General features: G+C 46.0%; 1 protein-coding gene across 4 annotated transcripts in view; it reads right to left on the bottom strand.

Annotated features, from left to right (window-relative positions):
- The window catches only part of DGAT2 (diacylglycerol O-acyltransferase 2), a 53,089-nt gene that overhangs the window by 22,297 nt on the left and 14,202 nt on the right, over window positions 1-16,590 (bottom strand). For all 4 annotated transcript variants that reach the window (XM_075919540.2, XM_075919539.2, XM_089775782.1 and 1 more), the window contains 3 exons: window positions 15,191-15,310; window positions 12,453-12,560; window positions 10,739-10,809 (listed from right to left, as the gene is read on the bottom strand). In XM_075919540.2, the coding sequence (XP_075775655.1) occupies window positions 10,739-10,809; window positions 12,453-12,560; window positions 15,191-15,310 (299 nt within the window). The remainder of the gene's footprint in view (window positions 1-10,738; window positions 10,810-12,452; window positions 12,561-15,190; window positions 15,311-16,590) is intronic.

Here is a 16,590-nt window from a genome sequence, read left to right on the forward strand (position 1 = left end):
GAAAAGGGATGCTAATGAGACACTTCGGAATTGAAAATTCCGCGGGGGATTTAAATATCCCCCGTGGCAGTTGCATGAACATGGCTGCCGCTTTTTTCCGGCTCGGGTTATGCCGGAGAAAGGCGCCAGTCTAGACGTGAACTTGCGGAAAATAAGCCCTTTTCCGGAAGATCCCTTATTCCTACTTGCATAACCCCGAGCTGGAAAAAAGCGGCAGCCATGTTCATGCAACTGCCGCGGGGGATATTTAAATCCCCCGTGGAATTTGCAATTCTGAAGTGTCTCATTAGCATCCCTTTTCCGGAAAGGGGTGCCAATGTAGACACAGCCCTGCTGAGTAGACATAGCCTCAGTGAGCACTCAGGGAGAGCGGGATGAGACAGCCAGGTCATCCCTGCAGCTGTACTTGGGCACCCGGAATACCAGATGCTTGTATTTAATCCAGAAAGGTCACATTAGTCGGGAGTTCACACTAAAGCTGTGCTACAGCAGTATGGGTTTGCCACTGGACCTAAGCTGTCATGGCTTCCACCAGGCAGGGGGCCCTGATGCAATGAGGAGTGCTCTGTTATCTCCGCTACATCCTTCTCAGAGTATTGCAAATGGGCTACAGAAACTGCCCAGTTATGTCTACACTGCCATGGGGAGGTGGGATTGCACCATCTGTAGGCGGACCTGAGCTAGCCTGGAAAGAGCTAGCTCACTAAAAATAGACAGGGTAGCCACCCAAGGACAGACCAACTTAGGATTCTGAGTAACCACATCAGAAAACTAACCTTCCCCTTCCCCCCTCCTTAATTTAACATGGCCAGTTGCCATTCCTTAGTGCAGAAACATGGAAGGATGAGGCAAGGCCCACCCACCATTATTTCTGTAGTGCTTGCGAAGGGGGCAAAGGTGCCGATTCAGTCAGTTGTGTCCTGAACAGCCCATGACCTGGAGGCTATGAAAAGCTGTTCCCCAGCGTGAAGCGGCATTTCAAGCAAAGCAAGGGGGCTTCTTGAAAAGAAACATTCAGGCATGGGTGGGGAGTAGAGGGGAGAGGAGAAACTCCAGAACTACAATAATTAAAAACATGAGTTCTGAAGGGCAGTAAATGATCCCACATCAGGACTTCAGCCAAACCCATACCCAGCACAGGCCAGAAGGAAATTTTCATGGTGTCAAGTTACCCAGGGCGAATTCTGAAACGTTTCCTGTACCCTCCCTTAAAGCCACTGTTAGTGGCAGGACTGTGGACTAGAGGGACCACTAGTCTCTGTGTGGTAGTTTCCACACAAGCCTACAGGCCATGCCTGCTGATTAATAGCTGCCTATAGTCCCCCCCCCCCCCCCCCCGTTCCCTGCTTTAGTACAGAGATCCTGAAGATTCCCACTGCCTCCCTTTCAACACCTCATTCACTGCTCTCTGCAAAATCCTTATTTTAAAGCCCTCACACAGCCCAGGGCCCTGAAGCTGGACTTTCCTCCTCAGAGCTAATAAAACTGTTGCAAACATGACTCCCGGGTGCCCAGGGAGGGCAGGCAGCCGTGAAGTCTAACGCTGTGATGGAGCATGCGCAAACAGAAGTGGACGTATCCATAGCAACAGGACACAGTGCAAGGAGAGAGCCGGAACACCGTCCAGACTGCGGAAAGAAACAGGACTTGCTCCAAAGTGTTTACTACCCACATGTATTTGTAGACCCAGGCTCCGTCTACCCTTTGAGCAGGAGGTGCAATTTCCAGCTCCTGATGACGTGCCCATGCTAGCAGGAGAGTGTTGCAGCAGTGACATGGTCAGCTTGCTGCCCTCTGTGATGTGCCTAGCATGTCAGCCAGTGGCAGGCTTAGGCCAGCTGACCCCTTCCACCACTCATGCTGCCCCTACACTAGTGTTAAGCCCAGTAGATCAGGCAGACAGTGGGTCTTACCCCAGCACGGGGTACATCTGGTCAAGCTGGGATTTATCCCTTTTGGTCCACAGGGAGAAATACCCCATGAGCGAAGGAAAGGAAAACAGCAACAAGCAAGGGGGGAGAGGGGGGGGAGAGAAGGACTGCATGCCCAGGGCTAGTTCCTGTTTGTATTTATTTCTCTTTACACTAGGCAAGTGGAAGGGGTTGGGTAAGTGAGATGTGGCATTAGAACAATGCTTCACCGGTGCCAGGAATGCCCTGATAACCCCAGACACTGGCTTGAGATTGTCCTACCTTGCTTGCGCTGCAACCCAATCCCTTCAGGTGGGGAGGGAATGCTAAGACCCAAGGCCTGGCTACCATTTTAGCAGAAACATCCATCTACTCTGTCTGCAGCTGGTTGTGATTGAAATTAGGGATTAAAGAATAGCTGCTACACCTAGTGCAGGACACACAATCCCCTGCTTCAATTCTGCTGCAGATCAATTTAGCAGGAAGGAAAATGCTCTTCTGTATGCCAACTAGGCCAGCCAGATCAAAGGGATTTGGGAACAAGCTGGAAAAGCTCTGACAAGCCTCATTTGGCAGGACTGGTGCTAAGCCACCTTTGACTCTGCTAGTGAGGTAACTGTCTGGGGCTTATTTGATAAAGTAGTATAAGCGGAGGCGGTCTGCAACCACTATCTTTAATCTTGAACAGCTTCAGAAGAGTTCTGTGTGTAGTTTAATGCTGGCTACATAGAGTTTTGATGGTGCATTTCATCTGGTCAAACAGGCACTTTATAAATCTAAGCACTCAAGGGTTCACATGCATAACCATCAGTTTAGTGCAGTGGTTCTCAACCAGCAATATACATCAGTCTTCCTAGGGATACATCAACTCATCTAGGGCTACAACTGCACTGCCCCTTTATTGTGCTGCAACTTTCTGGCTCAGGGGTGTGAAAACACACACAGCAAGTTACAATGCTGTCAAGTGCCTGTTTAAACCAGGCTACAGTTTGGGAGCTGTGCTCCCAGCACTGTTAGTTATTCCCCTCATGCAGGTGGAGTAGAGCACTGAAAGAGCTCTCTCCCCGTGCTCCTGCTATGCCCATTCTTAAAAGTACGGTCACCATTGTGCTTTCATTTAGAAGCATAGGCAAAGCCTTAGGCTATGCCTACACTGGCAGCTTCTTGCACAAGAACCGCTGTTCTTGCGCACAAACTTGCCTGCTGTCTACACTGCACGCCTGTTCTTGTGCAAGGAAATTTACAGTGTAGTGTTGTAAAACAGGACTTCTTCTGGAAGAGTTATTCCTCTCTCCACGAGGAATAAGCCCTCTTATGCAAGAGCTCTTCCACAAGAGAGCAGTGTAGACAGCCAACATGAATTTCTTGCACAAGAAGCCCTTATGGTTAAAATGGCCATCACAGCTTTCTTGTGCAAGAGAGTGTCCACACTGCCATGGATGCTCTTGCGCAAAAGCACATGCCAGTGCAGACGCGCTCTCGTGGAAGACTTTTTGTGCAAGAACTCTTCCGCAAAACAGTTCTTGCACAAGAAGCTGCCAGTGTAGACATAGCCTTAGTGTTTGCTTAGGTTTACAACAGGTTACCTAAAAACAAACTCCATACAACTTAAAATTTCATGCCTACAATGGCTTGTTTATATTGTTTGTTACTAAACCTGGGGCAATAACCACAATCAAACTATATTTTAGAGATTTGTGCATCTGGGAATCTGTTTGTTCAAGAACTGTAACAGCTAGAACCACCAAGTTCGCTATGAAGCTTCTTTTTATCCTAACTAAAAGCATGATCAGGAGTCAGTTGTGCCAGGAAAAACAAAATGTGCCTGCAATTCAAGTGTTTTCCATTACCTGGAGAGGGCAGAGAGGAGGGATGTTGTAGTGCAGACTGACTACTGGGGACACCCCCACAGCCAACAGCCCAGCTGGCCATTTATACCCCAAACCCCTCTTCCTTGGCCCCAGTGCAGACCAGAAGGGGGAGGCAGTGGCCCCACAGCCGTGTACTCCCCAGACCACCAATGGGCTAGGCAGTGCAGCCCCAACCCACTGGCTACCCCTGCAGTACTACTGGCCTGCCTAGCATAACTGTTACTAGCGTGCATGGCCCCCTCACCCCAGGTTAGGGACAGTAGGCCTGCGCGGCCCCCTCCCTCAAGGCCCCAATCCCTCCACACAGTGCTGGCACCCCAGACCAGACCCGGACAGTGCCAGGTAAGTCATCCAGTTTATTTTATTATTACATGTTCAGCCATTTCAATAACAGTGTAGCTGTGAAAATTTTGTATTTGTGTCTGATTTTGTAAGCTGGTAGTGTTTAGGTGAGGTAAAACTAAGTGCTCAGTGGTTTGAGCATTGGCTTGCTAAACCCAGGGTTGTGAGTTCAATCCTTGAAGAGGCCATTGGGGGCAAAAATCTGTCAGGGATGGTATTTGGTCCTGCTGTAAAGGCAGGGGACTGGACTCAATGACCTCAAGGTCCCTTCCAGTTCTAGGAAATAGATAGGCAACTTGAAGGAGGCAATACAATCCAGACTCCTGCAGGGGGCACAGTAGTCTACAAAGGTTGTGAGTCACACATTCAGAGAGATAAGCCTCTGTAGAGGAGTGATGGACAGTGATGGAGGGTGTTCCTGAATGAAATGAAGGCCTTTAGTTTTCGGCACAAACCCCAGTTATACAATTACCAGTCGACTATAATGATCATAACTAGATACAAAAGCAAGGACTAGCAGAGCATGCTTGGTAAGCAGACTCTAGCACACAACAAAGTATAGGCTGTTATTGTCTTGAACCAGTAAATATCAGGAGCTTCAGGGGGTAGCCGAGTTAGTCTGACAGGAGAAAAAAAAAAAAATGTGGTAGTGCTTTACAGACCAGTGGTTCCCAAGCTTTTCAGCATCACACCCCCTTTTTTGATTTTTGAGAAACCCTCACCACCCTCTGCCCCGCTTATTTAAAAAAAAATAAAGCAGCAAAACTTGAGGGGGAGGGAGCACTGGGTCACCTCACACCCTCTCCCCCCGCAGAATTTCTTCACACCCCCTAGTTTGGAACCCATGTTATAGACTAACAAAACATGTAGATGGTATCATGAGCTTTCATGGGCACAGTCCACTTCTTCAGATGAGCGGAGTTATGAGTTTGGGATATGAAAACTTGAAATAAATGGGGGGGGGGAGGGGAGAAAAAAAAAAGGAGGAGGGGGTGGGAGACAGAGCATCATTAAGTATCTGGAGAATGGGTACTTAAACCTAAGCAGATAAAATTCAAAGTCAATAGATTCCCAAGTCAGGAAGGATACCACTCAGAAAGCTGTTAGCACCTTCAGTGGTTATTAAGTAGGTAGTGTCCCCATGTCACAATTGAGTATCAGTTACAGCATCTGGTCCAGACTGACCATATCAAAGGTTAGGACTTGTATAGACCTTATCTTGACTGTGACCCCAATCCAGAAATTGCTCCAGGACAGTAGTTTACCTACACTGCTAAGCTCAAAGAACTGCTACTTCCAAGGCCCATCCTTAAGTAGCAACAGACATAAGCTGTACTAAGCCAACAGCTTCCTAAGCTTATTTCTGCTCCACTAACTAAAGTTATTTTGCTCCCTTACATGCCAACCTCACTAAATATATTCCCTATGCTTTTGGTAGTAGGTCAGTTTTGCATCCGGCCTGGTCTTTAACTGAAAGAGGACACGGGATTAGTGCCTAGCTTCCTCTGCTTCCCAACCCTTAGCATTTTCTAAATACAGTACAACCATCTGGCAGTGCAGAGTAGTGACCAAGCCTCACCTTCTCCAAGGCTACGGGAGTGTCACAGCCCACATTACAATGTAAAGGGTTAACCAGTTACCCTCACCCTTAACAGGTAAGGCTTACTGGTTATGGTTAACCAGTGGGAGCTGCAACAGCTCCCCCCCCCCCCATGGGCAAGGGGTGCTCAACCACAGTGAAATACACACAATTCTACTGTTGCTCAAAGTCCTATTCTCTGTGATGCAGAATTTTGCCCTGTACAAGTCTCCTTCATTGTCATGGCAGCCATGGGACCTAGACAAAATGCTTAGCACATCTGCATTTGGTTCCAGGGAATGTGATTAGACTGCTTGCAGGAGCCAGCTCTGCCTTTTTAGAAGACGACAATAGCTGGTTTGGTATCAGACATATGCAGACCAGAGCAAGTTGTCGGTAATAGGAGCCATGTAGGACAAAATGAACACCAAAACAGATTTCAGGGACTAGCCCTCAGAGGGGCAGCTGTGTTAAGGTGCCACAGGACCTCTTGGTGTTTTTAAAGTTACAAACAAATGTCAGACATTAGTGGGTAAAACCCACTTCAGACGAGGAGGAGTGGAAGTTACAGAATCCACCATGTGTATAGAATTTCCACTCCTACTCTGAAGTGGGTTTTACCTACTTAAGCTTAGACCAATAAATTTATTAGGTCACAAGGTGCCACCAGACTGCTAGTTATATTTCAGCCCTGCTATTGATGGCGTGTTTAGTGGCTCAGTACTTGGAGGGACTGAAACCTCTCATTTTATGTTTATATAAAGCCATATGGCCAGAGTTTGCTCAATGCCCACACAGCAGACGGCTATTTAGATTAACCCAGGCACTAATTTGAATCATCATCAATACTGAACTCTACAAATCATTGGTCTCAGCTCACACCCAAAGGCACATCTGAACTGACCAATCCCTGCCAGTCCTAGGCAGTTTGTAATGAGTCATTATCACCTTAACTCTGCCCATGCTTCACTGTTGCTACTACCAGCTGATGGGAAAGTGACAGTTTCTACTGAAGCAGACTTAGGAGAGTAGTTCTGCAGCACCTTAGGGTATGTCTAGACTACATGCCTCTGGCGATAGAGGCATGTAGATTAGGCTACCCGACAGAGTAAAATGAAGCGGCGATTTAAATAATCGCCGCTTCATTTAAATTTACATGGCTGCCGCGTTGAGCCGACAAACAGCTGATCAGCTGTTTGTGGGCTCAGCGCGATAGTCTGGACGCTCCCCTGCCGACATCAAAGGGAGTTGTCGACAACCCAGGTATGCCTCCTGGGATGAGGCATACCTGGGTTGTCGACAACTCCCTTTGATGTCGGCAGGGGAGCGTCCAGACTATCGCGCTGAGCCCACAAACAGCTGATCAGCTGTTTGTCGGCTCAACGCGGCAGCCATGTAAATTTAAATGAAGCGGCGATTATTTAAATCGCCGCTTCATTTTACTCTGTCGGGTAGCCTAATCTACATGCCTCTGTCGCCAGAGGCATGTAGTCTAGACGTACCCTTAGAGACTAATAAAATAATGTAGCTAGTACCATGAGCTTTTCTGGGCACAATCCACTTCTTCAGATGAATAGAACAAAGCATCCAGAGTTGCAAATAGCAGAAATAGAGGATGGAGAGGGAAAGGGAAGGGAAAAAAAAAGTGTCAATGAGACTGTCCATGCTAAATGAGGCTAATAGAGTGAGCTATAAATGCCCAATACTTAACGTGTATGTCATTAGGGTGTTAAATGTAGTGGCCCATCCAAGTAAAGTCTTTGTTCAGACCTCGGTTTAAGATGTCAAACCTGTAGAACTTGGTTTCATTTACAGCTTCTCTCAAACTGGTTTCTGAAATTGCCATGTGATTATATAGTCTTTAGATCCATTAAGGAGTGCCCTGGCAAGTTAAAGTATTCTATTACCATTTTATGTATTACCATTTAGATGAGCTGATTTGTGTCCATTAAACCTATGTCAGAGACTGTCCACTCTGGCCAATACACATGGCAGAGGGGCACTGTGGCATAGATTACATTGGTGGCTTATGTGGTTAGGTCCTGTGATGTTGCTGCTCTTATAGATGTGTGGACAGAGTTGGTGTTCTTACCCACTCACACTAATCAGGCTGCACTTTTAAGCTCTGTTGTTTTAAGACCTGAGGTTGTGCACAGAACCCAGTTTTTCCTGGAAGTGAGAACCCCCAGCCTGGGCAGCATGGAGAGTAGGTCTCTTGCTATCAGCTGTGGAGCAAAGCCACTGGCAGCAGGAGCGGGGAAATTGTAGCCAGGTTCCTAACATAGACAAGGCCACTGAGTACCACAGGGGGAGTACTGGAATAGGGCTTCCAACCTCAGGAGAGAAAGGGCTAGATGTGGTGTTGGCTGTTCAATAGCTTTGCCCTGCTTGCAGCTCTTCCTCTCCACCCCCGGGCGGGGGGGAACAAAACCCCCCACTAACACACATGTAGGAAAAGGGTGCTTTTCAGACATGTTTCAATGTACCAGGTCCATCTGGCAGCTAAAGCACCTGGGCTTGTTTCCTTACATGGGACAGGCCTGGTCACTAGCTAATAGTAGCCAAGCAGGACTTTGCCCCAGCTCTCTATATGGGTGGTAGCATTCCTGCAGGCTTCAGAGAGGATATATAGCTGCAGATTTGACACTGAGAAAGGGCCTTGCCCATTTGCCTCTGACATGTGCAGAGAGCTGATCTGGAAGATGTCTGGTGTTGAGGTTTCAGGGAGAGAGGACAACAGTTAGGACGAATCTCCAGCTGCTGGAGGACAGCTGGAAGTATCCAGATAATTGCTTTTCCGCTGATTAATATTCTCCTCCCTTATGCCTGTGTGCTGCATGACATTACTTGGCACAGATGTGCTAGGTCTGTGCTGAATCAGTTGCTGACTTCACATTCCACTGTTTATGGGGCTGATAATCAATGCTTATCTAGATTCACCATCTCCATGCAGGGCCCAAGGGTCAGTGAGGTAGCAGCACTCCCTCCCTTACTAGGGAGAGCACGATGACAAGTTGGCATGAGTCCCCTTGGTTTAAGAAATCCCTTGGGAGGTATCGGATAAGCTTTTAATAGACAAGCCAAGGAGTTAGTTTTGATAAGTTCTAGTTCTTTGATGTGCTTAGTTTTGTTGCTTTGCATCTGATTGCTAAAGGACAGCAAGAGTCACTATTAAAAAGCTAACAATTCATTTAGTCCAAGTATAGGGAAAGCGACATTAGATATGGATGTATATTATCTGTTAGCAAATACTCACTTTTTAACAACTGCCGTGGTATTTGTAAAATAAAGTACCTTGAGCTACCTACCATTCTTCCAATAGGCAGTCTCAGAACAGACCTCTTCCCAGCCCCAAGCCCTCTAACAAGCTCAAAAGAGTTCCCCACTCCATAGAAAAATTACTTCAGTGTATTTTCCACACCCCTGCCCCTCCCTCTCATCTCACACACTTGTCATTTCCATCAATCTCCTCCAGGGACTAGTCTAATTGACTCAATTATTAGCTGGGAGACTGGTTGCATGGGGTGGGAGGTGCACAGAGTAGAGCATTAGAAAGGATTTGCAAGATCAAAAACAGAGTAATTTAAGGTCCAAGTCACACCCAGTCCCGTTCCCCCCCCCCCCCCGCACTGTTAGAGTCCCTTTCAAAGTAGGTAAACTTAGCAGCCTGCTCCTCCTCAGAAGTGGACATTTGCAGGGGGTTCGACTCCATCTGGTTAGAGATGGACCTTTAACTCCAGGCCCTTTCCTCACTACTTACACATCTTTTTGCAGTGCTGTGAAACAGAATCCTGCTAATTCCAAAGCCTTGTGCCGCAAACTGGCATGCAAGAATTCTCGAATTATTTCATTCATGCTACGTCTGTACCAAAGTTTTTGCGCAAAAACAGCTGGTTTGTGCAAAACCCAGTGGAGCGTCCACACCTCAAGCGCATTTTTGCGCAAGTAAATCGGCAGAACAGAGGGCTTTTGCCAGTAGAGTTATTCTACTTCCCATGAGGAACTCCTTTTTGCGCTATAGCTCTTGTGCAAAAAGGCAGGTATGGACACTTGAGGGGTTTTGCACAAGAAACCCGTATCTGTAAAAGCACAGGTGCTCTGATGCTTTCTTGCACAGAAGCATCCATGCAGCATGGACACTCTTGCACAAAAGCACATTGCTTTTGCAATACTCTTTGTGGTATGGACACACTTTTGCGCAAGAAGTTTTTGCGGAAGATCTCTTCTGCAAAAAGCTTCTTCTGCAAAAACCCTGCAGTGTAGATGAAGCCTAACGAGCTATGATGTAGCTTAAATGAAAGCTGTAAGTTTCAACCCTGGTTACCAGCAACTTGAACAGCATCTCAGGAGCCCAGAGACAGAGCAGCTGTTTACTAAGGCTATTATGCCCACCATTAGCAAGCAGGTATGATAAACATAACTGTCACTTCCCAGGACATTTTGCATGTTAATAATAAAAGTAGAGTTTAGAGTGATCACCCACTATTCAACCCAAAAACCTTAAGGGCAATGGACTACATCTTGGACCTAGGTCAAATTCTATGAAAGGAGTACAAAATGTGTGGCATGAACGCAATCTCCTCTGCATGTTGTAGTATGAGTGGGAGGGAAATGAACAAACAGCCAAATCCATTGTTTATAGGCTGTTCTTTTATCACTAGATTTCTCCAAGGCAAACTGCCGCCTTGAGTCAATGGGAAGTCATCGTGGAAGCAAATGACATTCCTATCAGAATCGATTAGGGATGCACCAAGTCTATGATGCAAGAGATGACTGTTTCAGGGAAATACACATCATGTGGTGGGATCCTAAATAAAGTGCATTTTATGACCTTGATATTTCAGTTTCAACTAAGGATAAAGCAAGGCCTGTGTACCAAGCAAGAGCTGGTATCCTCATGTCAAAGGAACACCACCCAAGAGGTTACTGCAATACATATCTTTAAGAGGAACAGAAGAGCTTTCAGTACAGTCAGGAGTGGAACAGAGGGGGGGGGAGGGGGAGAAGAAAAGAGGGGGGAAAAAAAGGTTATTTACCCGTATTGGAAAATAGTCTCTGAAGTATCTCCATATGGCCCAGTTTCTGACCCACTGGGATCTTCTTCCACCTTGAAAAAAAAAAAAAAAGAGGGAAGAAGATGCATTTTGAGAATAATCAGTTGTAATGTGGAAGAGTACCACCAAAGATGTTTATCAGAGGCTCTCAGGGCTAGGCTGTAGGGTGTCTGCACTGTGCACTGCAAGGTAGCTATTACTTCACTTTAGAAAGACTTGCACAAAGCCTTCTACAGGCTTTTTTTCAAAGGTCTGGAGCACCTGCACCTTTCCTTGGCATCTGAAGAGAGCTAGGCTTCAAGCAACAGCTGCACAGCAAAGTTGACACGACCTCAGGAGCCTCAAGTCCCAGTGCTATGCAAACAGTAGAACTGAACACAGGAGTTTGCAGGGTCAGGACATCCATGTTTACCATCTTTTGGCTCAGTCTCTTCTACTCAGAAAGTCCCATTAGCTCAACCAGGATCTTTTTTAATTGAAAGCTATGCAAAGTATCAGTCTGGCTGAGACCTTAAGTCTAATGTCTGGTGGCCCCAACTGCCCTCTCTCCTTACCCTACTAAAAAAACCTCAAGCAAGAGGCAACTGTATTCAAGTGTCAACTGAAGTGAGACCCAACCAGTCTCAGAATCTTCTGGTAGGTCAATATAGAGCTCTCCCCAGACAGTAACTCAAAATAGACCCCCTGAAGACATGTATATCACTAATCCAAGCAGCCAATTGATCTGAACTATAAACATTTTAATTTCGCCCCTTGGCTTTTGCCAACTCAGGTTTTAATTTGGCTTGCAAGGTTCAAGCATAGACTTCTGGATCTTGTAAAAAAGTGTAGACACAAGTAATTAGCCTGCGGAACTCACTACTACACAACATCCTTAATGGCTAGAATGTAGCAGGATTGAGAGATAGGTTACATTATATTTAAAAGGATAGGAAAATATGCAGTCATTTCCTAGGACAACATATAGGCAGGTGTAAGGACTAGTCTACAGGAGGAAGTCAGTGTGCAATGAAGTAGAGAGCTTAAAGCACATCATCTACTCTGCACTAATTCTCTAGTTATGTCTAGACAGCGTGGCTTTTTCTGGATACCTTCCAGTATCCCAAAATAGCTGCACCGTGTCTTTTAAACGTGCCCATCATTTCAAAATATTTTTTGAAATAACAGGTGCGCTATTTCAGCATCCCTGTAACCCTCATGGAACAAGGGTTAAGGGATGCGTCAAAATAGCACGTTATTTCGAAATCTGGTGCCATGTAGATGTGCCACATTTCAAAATAGGCTACTGAAATACAATCAAAATAAGATAGGCAATTTGCATAGTGTAAATTGCATATCTTATTTCAAGTTTCAGGTGCTGTGTAGAGAGATGCACCCTTACAGCGCCATCATATGGCTTGCTCTGTACACTTCCATTGTGCGTGTTAGCCTGATGGGCAATGGCTCTCCATGCATAGGAATTGTGCACCCGTTGGGAGCTGCCTGCAGTAACATGTACTGACATGCCTTAGACTTACTTACACAGTGCAAGCTAGCCAGTAACTGACAAGTTTCCACTGCCCCCTTCCTTTCCATCCCAAATGTAAAGACATTTCCATAATTATCTATTATGGAGAATCTTTCACCTTCTTTAGTGTACAGCATTTCCTATATAAAGCCCCCCCTTCCCTCGCTATGCAACATTCTGACAACCTACCTTTCTTTGGAGTATTCCAGTCAAACACCAGCCATGCCAAATAGACCGCTGCAATCACCCAGCAGTCTGTGCAGAGTATGTACATGAGGGTTACAGTACAAGCAACACCTACAGTTGCCAAGGGGACAGAGAGGAGAAGTGGCATTAAAAAAAGCCTCATTTTTGCAGAGCAGACATCTCTCACTATTACCACCCTATGCCTTTTGACTGGACCATACTTACAGCTTTTTATACTCAATCTGATTTAGGCATCACAGATTAGTGATATCACACTGAGACTAAGCCTTCGATAGGGCTGAGACCAAGCTATTTCCCTGTCCCATCCTCAGAGTCCACAGATCTCTCATTACTGCAGAAGGGTCTTGAACCTCCTACTGAGAGACTATTGCTGGCTCGATTTTGTTGAGTCACAGGAAAGACTTCCAATGGACTCATTCCCTAACACACACACACACACAAAAGAGTTCCTCACTACCTCCTTGCACCATGCTGGGCCTTCGCTTATTAAGACAGGTAAGTGCTGATTTTGAAGTAAGATGGAGGTTTTTCCCTGTAAGCGGAGTCAGGGTAAACTATCCTGACATCTGGTGGTGAACTGTGGCAAGTGGTACAAAGACTTCAGGGGTGGAGCCCAATTTGCATAGACACACCCACCCAGTCTAGTATGTGCTCACAGCAGCCCAAATGCTGCTTTTGGCCACTATGGGATCCCCAGTCTCTGTTATTGAGGCAGGGGGGATAAACGTGTTGTTACCCTGATTATGTGAATCAAGGACAATGGAATGGTGGAACTGTTTATGACAGAGGGATTCATCATAAACTAAGTAGCACTCGCTAGACAAGGGGCATGGGTTCCAAACCCAGTCAAATTGAGAGAAGCTGGGAATAGGTCTTTGTACCTGGTGGTAGGGTCCTGTCTGAGGGCCTGAACAACACAGATTGCACCCCGTCCTTTCTCCACTGTGGAATATCAGAGTTAATTTGGATTCCATTAAGAGTCTAGTTGTGAGCTATGGAGTTAACTTCACTGTGGGCCAGTGGAGCACTAGTCCTAAGGCTCCTCTGTTATGAGTTAAAATCACTGTGTGCTGAGGGGAGCCTAGTGCTGTGCTACTAGCAGAATAGCTTGCAAGGGACAACCAGCAAGTGCAGGTGGACAGCAGATGCAGCTGGCAGGGGTGACCTGCAAGTGCAGGCAGACAGCGAGCGGACGACCTGCAGCTGGGAGTGGCAGCAGACAGTCGTCCAGGCACCAGGCGGAGCCACCACCATGTCGGATCCCCACCCCTCCAGGTTGGGATGGTGAAACTCTGCGGAACTCTGGAGGCTGCACTGACCGGGCAGAGACTTTTGGGGTGTGGGACTTTGGGGGGGGATTTGTGGCTGGGGGAGGGCCTTTGCTCATGTTTGAGTTGTGGTGTTTCCCCAATTTAATGCAGATGGGGGGTTACCTCATGTTATTAAAGGTTTGCTACTATACTGAGGCTCTGTGCTTGGGAGAGGGGAAGAATTGCCTCTTTTGAGGCACCCAGAGGTGTATGTAAGATTTCCCAGGTCACTGGGTGGGGGCTCGAGCCGGTGTTGTATTGCCTTGTTGGGAGGAGACCCCTAGATATTGAACCTGGCCCTTGCTGCTATTTACTCTGCCTGGCAGAAGGGTTACATCCCCCTCTCAATGTTCCCTCCCCCGCCCCAAACTTGTCTGAGATGAAACAAGAGGGAATTCAGCTGAAAACTCCCAACTGGCAATGTATAGGCCATGAATAGAAAGTATTTATGGCATGCTAATGGTGGCTCAAATCAGAACTGGCAAGATGGTCACATGCAATCAGTGACCAAAGAAGCTAACCAGCTTTGAGTTACTTTAATACTAGAGACAATCAAGGGGAACACCCCCTCCCCCCAACTAAAATGCTTCTTTTCCTTCCACTCAGAGGAGGAAGCAACAATTGAGGCAGGAAGGAAGTCTTTGGACAAAATGTCACCTACAAGGGTGGGCAGCTAGAAGCATTCCCCAACATTGAGCTCCTCTGGAGATTCTTGCCCAGTGAAGGGCCCCATTGCTAGAGAGGTTTAAAACTAGATTGAACAAAGCTCAGAATATACCGTAAGAAGCAGCTCACCACATTATTTTGTATTCTTAGAGTGGCTGCCAAAAGAAAAGAAGATTTGTTACTTTCCCCCTCCCAACTACATTTGGAACATTCATGGCAAAACATAGGTTTATCTACAGAGCACAGACTGTACAGAAGGATTTTAAAAGAGATCTGCACCCTTGTGTTCCAATACCTACAGATCAGCCCTGCTTACATGCGTGTAGTAATCCTTCCTATGCATTTTGTTTATCTAGCAATAGTAACACCCTGTTCTTAAGCAGAGGGAGACCTAATAGGTTTTACCTTAGCTGCTAATGCCCACAAGTTGAATTCTGCAAGGACAGTTTTAATCAAAATGACAAAAAGTAGTCTGGTAGCACTTTTAAGACTAACAATATATGTAGATGGTATCATGAGCTGTCGTGGGCACAGCCCACTTCTTATGAAGACTGATAAGCTGGTCATCTGAATAAGTGGGCTGTGCCCACGACAGCTCATGATACCATCTACATATATTGTTAGTCTTAAAAGTGCTACCAGACTATTTGTTGTTTTACATTTTTCCTGTTACAGAATAACTCTGCTACCCCCTGAAGCTTTTAATCAAGAACCTTCATTTTCGAATAAAAGTTTATTTCTTACCCATAATGAGGAAAGTAAGGACCCATTGTAGCACAGATATTATCTGAAGTTGTTTCTCTACTTTGGACTTGGACAACCAGGATAAATCCTGCAGAGCAGACAGTATGCTTGACCCAGTACCTAAGAACAGAAAAAAAAAAAGTTACTTTTCTAAATAAACGTACAAAGCTTCAAGTGAAAGATAGAAGCCACAGAACATCGATCCCTATACTATGGTACAAACTTCGTTTCTGGTTTAAGATTACTAAACAGAGTTGATTTAGTTTACATGTGTCATGGGCATCTCATTTTAAGAAAAAAAAGCGGTTATAAATGCTTGCCATGAGCACTACAAAGCATCAGAAATCTTCAGTGCTCCTGAGTGGAGTAACATGCAACATAACTCAAAACCTATAATAAAAATCAGTGTCTCCCTTATACTTTGAGGTTTGCACGACAAACCAGTGAGGGTCACAGTGCAAGGTGTATTAACACATCTAGTGGCTTGCCCAAGGCATCATCTTTTCTATACCAGGCCTCCAATTAATGTGACACCCAGAGGCCAGCAGGACAACTTGCTCAGTTTCCCCAGTTTACAAATGGGGGGAGGGGGAGAGATTAATTCATATTTGTGATCAAGCTGTTGAGAACTATTCTTAGAGACAATTTCAGTTTCATGGTGGTAAACAGTACAATAAGCTAAACCCATAAAACCCCAAACAAACAAAAACAACTATGATACTACATTAAGCCACCATCATTCACATGCTCTTGCAAGGCTTTGTTTTTGCATGCTAGTTAAAGTTTTGCTTCTTATTTATAAGTTTTTTTTTAAGCTCTTAAGCAGGAAGTTACACATTTACAGATCCAAGATAGGAAATTTGAAGGTGAAAAAGGAATTTGACTTGTGGTTAACTATTCACAAACTTTTAAAGTTTACAATATGTGATTTGTTAGCATTTAAAGCTTTTGCTTGCAATAGGTAACAATGTGTATACAAGCCACTGACCAGAAGCATAAATGCTGCAGAAGTCTGTAGCACATTACCAGTGTAATATGAATTTAGGAGAAAATTCTACATTACAGCAACATGCATGCTTTACCCAAAAGCAAAGCCTCCCCCACCAGTGCAGAGAGTCACATGAACAACTAGCTGCTTCAAGTGCTCTGGAGCTGCTGGCAGGAAGAAGGCTGCCTCTGGGCACTGCTGGGCTGCTGACCAGGAGCTATGTAGGAAGTGCCTCCGGTCCAGAGCTTACCGCTGGCACCTCACCCCTGCCCCTACTCCAATTCTCTCCCAGACCCTACACCCTTCCTGCACTTCACCAGCCCAGAATCCTCTCCTACACTCATATCCCCTCCTGGACCCTGCACCAAAACCCCTGCCCCAGGTCATTACCCCCTCCTTCACCCAAACTCCA

This window comes from Pelodiscus sinensis, chromosome 1 (assembly GCF_052426305.1).
Source record: "Pelodiscus sinensis isolate ZL-2025 chromosome 1, ASM5242630v1, whole genome shotgun sequence".
Taxonomy (NCBI): Eukaryota; Metazoa; Chordata; order Testudines; family Trionychidae; genus Pelodiscus; species Pelodiscus sinensis.